This window comes from Vanessa cardui, chromosome 2 (genome assembly GCF_905220365.1).
Source record: "Vanessa cardui chromosome 2, ilVanCard2.1, whole genome shotgun sequence".
Taxonomy (NCBI): domain Eukaryota; kingdom Metazoa; phylum Arthropoda; class Insecta; order Lepidoptera; family Nymphalidae; genus Vanessa; species Vanessa cardui.
Genome location: NC_061124.1, coordinates 10,310,388 through 10,316,387, shown reverse-complemented (window position 1 = coordinate 10,316,387; position 6,000 = coordinate 10,310,388). Strand labels below are relative to the sequence as shown.

The following is a 6,000-nucleotide window of genomic DNA, read 5'->3' as shown; positions in this document are numbered from 1 at the left end:
ATTGCAGCCAAATTTGGAAACCTCAGTACAAAATTCATAGTGATAGAATCGAAAGGATACAAAAACAACTATTGCGTCATCTTGCGTATCGCTCGAACTGCAATCTAACCGATAACTCTAATGAAGGAAGACTTGAACGATTCAACATTACTTCATTACAGTCGCGCAGAATAATGTCAGATCTATTATTCCTACACAAAATATTGAACAACAATATTGATTGTCCAGCTATATTGCAATTACTTAATTTCAATGTTCCCTTAAGATTACCCAGAAAACCGAGCGCCTTATTTCATGTACCGCTATACAAATCTAACTTAGGAAAATATTCCCCACCAGCTAGACTAGCACGCACATATAATGATCTCTCCTCGAAGATCTCTAACCTAGATATTACTTGTAATAATTTGCCTATTTTTAAATCAAATTTGTTGTTTCTTAAAAAACAATATAAATTTTTGAAACTAAAATTATAAATTATTGTTATTAACTCGAAATTAACTTAAAAATGTTTCCTTTTTAGATAATTTATTTTGCATTTAATATGTTCATTTAAATGAAAATCATTTTATATTGTTATAAAATTGTTAAATATTTCAATTTCTCTTTAATTATATAATTGATCCAAAGAAAACAATCTTGTGAAAATTACTAATGTTCAATATATTTAGTGCATGCTGTTGACCTATAAAAAGAAATACAATTATCAAGTGTGTTCAATTGTTAACTATATAAAATTTGTAATACTATTGTCATTTCTGTTGGTGATCCTATAAAAAAAAATAAATAAATAAATAAATTGCCCATGATGTATTCATCCGCAAACGCTCATTGAAGCAAACTCTGCGACGATACTTAGGATCTTACAGAGCTATCTACTACTTAAGTTCAGGACAAAAAACATTCTACAAAATTCTATTTATTTCAAAAATTTATTTACTCATTCATGTTTCTATAGGTGTTTAACTTAATTTATTGTAACAAAGAAACGAAATTTCACAACGTATTTATGTTTTCTGATGTAATATCTTTGCATCCTCAAAATATAGACTTTTTGGTACACCGACGAATAGGTTTAATCGGAAACCGATAGTATTTATCGTAGATTCCATCCCACAATAACATCCTTTTCTTCAACAAAGGTCCTCTCAATTCCAAAGTTGTATTAATTAACTTCTTGGTTGGTTTGACATAAATGATTTAGTACTAATTGCTAAAAAGACTAAATGTGTATTGTTTTCCTTGCCAAATGTCAAATCAAATCCTTCTGCAATAGCTTTGAAAAATGAAAGGCTTGAGTTTTATATGACTTTAGGCAATACAGCAATAATCCTTATCTGATTAAGTATCCTAAATAAATTGTGCGTTTAAAATAGATCAATGGGGCCCTCTACGACATGTAATGAAGATATTACAAATCTATAACGCAGCGACAAAGCTATGAACGGTGTTTCGATTCAAACATGCTGTAGTATATTTATTATCAGTTTGGATACAATATCCATGCACAGCCGGGGCGGGTCGGATGCATAAAATATATTTTATTTTATCAAAGTATTATATTCAAGTAAAATCACTTTTGAATGGTTATGTTACAGTTAAATTAAATATAAAGCTTCCACCGAATATAACAATAAATTATACCGAGAAAAGCCGGTAAGAAACTCAGTAGTTAGTTAATTTTTGCCAACAATTAATTAATAGTGTAAGTCAGTAAATTACAATTCTATTATATATAACACGTAAAAATCATCAAAAATAGAGAAAGACGCGGTGTTATCATTATTATAATATTTAGGCGAGGTGCACCTATGTCGAAGGCCTCCGGTGTTGCAGATATCCATGGGACTGAGGTGGGCCTTGAGCTCATTTAGCACTGATTGAAAAATGAAAATTAACACATTTATTTGAAATAAGCTCAGATATAATTAATCGGAGAAAGTGGCTTCGGAAAATACATATTTTAATCGTGAAGATATGTTTGGAGAGCGTCGATAATATCGATTTGAATTTCGAAACCGGAATGCTTTATACACATTTATGTCTATCGAGAAAATTATGTCAATGCGTTTAGAATTACAGTTGATGACATTTGTTTTGCTTTGTTTTTACTTGTTTAGACTAAATTTTATTTCAAGCACAAGATTATGACAACTTGAATAATCTATAATTAGGAGATTCCTTTATCCATACAACTGACTGGAACAAAAAAAAATTAAAAAAAAAAACAAAAGAATAAATAAAATATTTCGGTTTCGTCTTCGAAATTTAAATAAAATTTTAACAAAAAGAAAAACCGACTTCAAACAAAACACTATTTTAAAACAAATAAAAATGTACTAAAAAGTAATAAAAATAATTGCATATTTAACATATTTTTAAGAGTCCTCCTAGGTAAAATGAAATGAAAAATATTAGACTACTTAAAAGTCGATTTACGATTATATAACGTCGTTGCTTGTTTAGTTTGCACCGGAAATGTGACGTAACTAATAAATCCTAATAAAAGCCTTTATTTGCTGACTAAAATACCCATGAATAACTTCTGACGACACTGTCGTAATTACGAATATAGTTTAATAAATTTTAGTAATATTTAAAATCTTCTTACTGTATTTATAGTCAGGTTGCCTTAGGACACAGGTCTCATTAGTTTCATCCGTTCTCGTCAATATTTTACCGCTAAGCATCAGTACTCTGTATTGTAGTATTACAATACAATCAATCAAGTCTTAAGTGATAACAATTGCAATTTTATTATTACAAGAAATGTGATAATCGTCGTGATAAATGTCTCAATAATAATAGTTATTTTTAATCCAGGCCATATAACAATATGAGATAAAATGAGATCTCATTAATTTCATGCTAATTTTATCATTGATAAATAATATTATTATTTTGAATGACAACTTGTGATTTATAACGCACAGGGGTTTGGAGGAGCTACTCACTACTAGCGAAATAGATTAAAATGACGAGAATATAAATAACTTTAAATAATTTATTAATTTACTAACAAACCAAAAATAGTTCTTAGGTCGAATTTATCTTAACACAAAAAAGTCATCAAATCGTACATATTGAAGTAAATTACTTAGTTACCAAATTAATCCCAAATAACACTTTGAACAAGTTACAAGTAGCCCTTATATCGGTCTAACAGTCCGGGCGCGAAAAGAAAAATTAATGGCGTTTTTTTTTTATGTTTGTTACCTCATAACTTTTTACTGGGTGGACCGATTTTCATTTAGTGTAGTGCTTCCCGTGGGGCCCCATTTTAATTTTATTTTTTTCCGATGATGGTATCTGTATGAAAATGACATAAGTCTTAAATTTGCATTATGTATGTGCGCGAAAAATAGGTGAATAACTCAAAATTGGTTGGCACAATTTTGATGATTCTTTTTTTATTATAAAGGATATACTTTAAGGGTATTTTGGTGAAAGTTTGGTAAGGTTTTGAGCATAGGATCCATGACAAATTAAGGGAACGGGAGGGAACGGAACAATTCTGAGGAGCACGTTAGCAATACTCGATTGAATCTTTCATTTATGGGTTACTTGGATATTTGAATCACCTTCCGGAACGTGGTTATGTTCATGTAATTGTCATAATCGAATATTATAATCAACTAGCGACCCGCCCTTCACTTCGCACGGGTGCAATACTGATACTAAAGAATTTGTTTATTTACGACATCACATTGCAAACTTCTGAAATTGTCAGTGTTTCTTTACTATTTTGTTCATTTATTATATACACAAACCTGCCCCTTGGATTACACTATCTATTAAAAAAAACCGCATCAAAATCCGTTGCGTAGTTTTAAAGATATAGGGACAGAGAAAGCGACTTTGTTTTATACTATGTATTGACGAAACTCCTAAACGGCTTACAGTTAGGGTGCGATTTGGGGCAGAATTTCTTACTGTCTTTAATCAAATTTTGTGTATATGATGTGATGTCATATGATGTACGACATAGCATACGAATAGCTCTTTTCCAAAGTTTTTTTACTGAGGTCGATTACAGCTCTTTCCAGGGTGGTACCTTGTAGTTTATGCCACATGACGTATTAAAGCCGCATTTTCGAAAGTCTATTTTTGCTTTATTCGAAAGTTTCTTTTGAAATTGTCCCCGAAGTAGTTTCTGATTCATATAAACGGCACGCTTAATCTATCCATATTAAGAAAAAAATGTTAGTCTACATCAGCTTCACTTAAAATCAAAAAATAAATAAAATTTTAACAAAAAGAAAAACCGACTTCAAACAAAACACTATTTTAAAACAAATAAAAATGTACTAAAAAGTAATAAAAATAATTGCATATTTAACATATTTTTAAGAGTCCTCCTAGGTAAAATGAAATGAAAAATATTAGTCTACTTAAAAGTCGGTTTACGATTATATAATGAAGTTATAATTATTGCTATATTTTTAGTCGGTGTCAGCCAACCCTATGCTATATCTATCACAAAATAATACGAGAATACTTTAAGAAATATGTTTCTTACAAATTAGCTTTTATACGATATTATACTGGGTCAATCAAGAGGCTCGTATCGCTTCTTTCGTTTGATTGTTGAAGCGTGTGCCCGTGGCTGACACCGGCTCCAAATAATATATATAACAATAACTATAACTACGTTATATAATCGTAAATCGACTTTTAAGTAGTCTAATATTTTTCATTCATTTTACCTACGAGGACTCTTAAAAATATGTTAAATATGCAATTATTTTTATTACTTTTTAGTACATTTTTATTTGTTTTAAAATAGTGTTTTGTTCGAAACCGAAAAATTTTATTTATTCTTTTGTTTTTTTTTTTTTAATTTTTTTTGTTCCAGTCAGTTGTAGGGATAAAGGAATCTCCTAATTATAGATTATTCAAGTTGTCATAATCTTGTGCTTGAAATAAAATTTAGTCTAAACAAGTAAAAACAAAGCAAAACAAATGTCATCAACTGTAATTCTAAACGCATTGACATAATTTTCTCGATAGACATAAATGTGTATAAAGCATTCCGGTTTCGAAATTCAAATCGATATTATCGACGCTCTCCAAACATATCTTCACGATTAAAATATGTATTTTCCGAAGCCACTTTCTCCGATTAATTATATCTGAGCTTATTTCAAATAAATGTGTTAATTTTCATTTTTCAATCAGTGCTAAATGAGCTCAAGGCCCACCTCAGTCCCATGGATATCTGCAACACCGGAGGCCTTCGACATAGGTGCACCTCGCCTAAATATTATAATAATGATAACACCGCGTCTTTCTCTATTTTTGATGATTTTTACGTGTTATATATAATAGAATTGTAATTTACTGACTTACACTATTAATTAATTGTTGGCAAAAATTAACTAACTACTGAGTTTCTTACCGGCTTTTCTCAGTATAATTTATTTTTATATTCGGTGGAAGCTTTATATTTAATTTAACTGTAACATAACCATTCAAAAGTGATTTTACTTGAATATAATACTTTGATAAAATAAAATATATTTTATGTACCCGACCCGCCCCGGCTGTGCATGGATATTGTATCCAAACTGATAATAAATATACTACAGCATGTTTGAATCGAAACACCGTTCATAGCTTTGTCGCTGCGTTATAGATCTGTAATATCTTCATTACATGTCGTAGAGGGCCCCATTGATCTATTTTAAACGCACAATTTATTTAGGATACTTAATCAGATAAGGATTATTGCTGTATTGCCTAAAGTCGTTGCGAAAATAGGCATTATATCTCGTAAAAAATAAAAGGATATAATTTTTTTTATTGTTGTTATCCCTAAGAGATATACATATACCATCGTGGCCTTTTTAAGACCTTTTGAAAATATACAATATTGAAAAAAATAACAGTAACACAATGTTGAAAAACCCTCATCAAAATCCCTAGACAGATATTAAAATTCTAAACATACATACGGACAGATAGCGGTAAACGATTACACTGACTATGTACAAATAATAC

At 30.0% G+C, this 6,000-nt stretch overlaps 1 protein-coding gene across 1 annotated transcript in view; it reads right to left on the bottom strand.

Annotated features, from left to right (window-relative positions):
* Positions 1-972: 972 nt before the first annotated feature.
* The window catches only part of LOC124538895 (cholinesterase 1-like), a 21,378-nt gene continuing 16,350 nt past the window's right edge, over positions 973-6,000 (bottom strand). Inside the window, exon 4 of the mRNA XM_047116160.1 lies at positions 973-1,145. Within this exon, the coding sequence (XP_046972116.1) occupies positions 1,039-1,145 (107 nt within the window). The 3' untranslated portion in view covers positions 973-1,038. The remainder of the gene's footprint in view (positions 1,146-6,000) is intronic.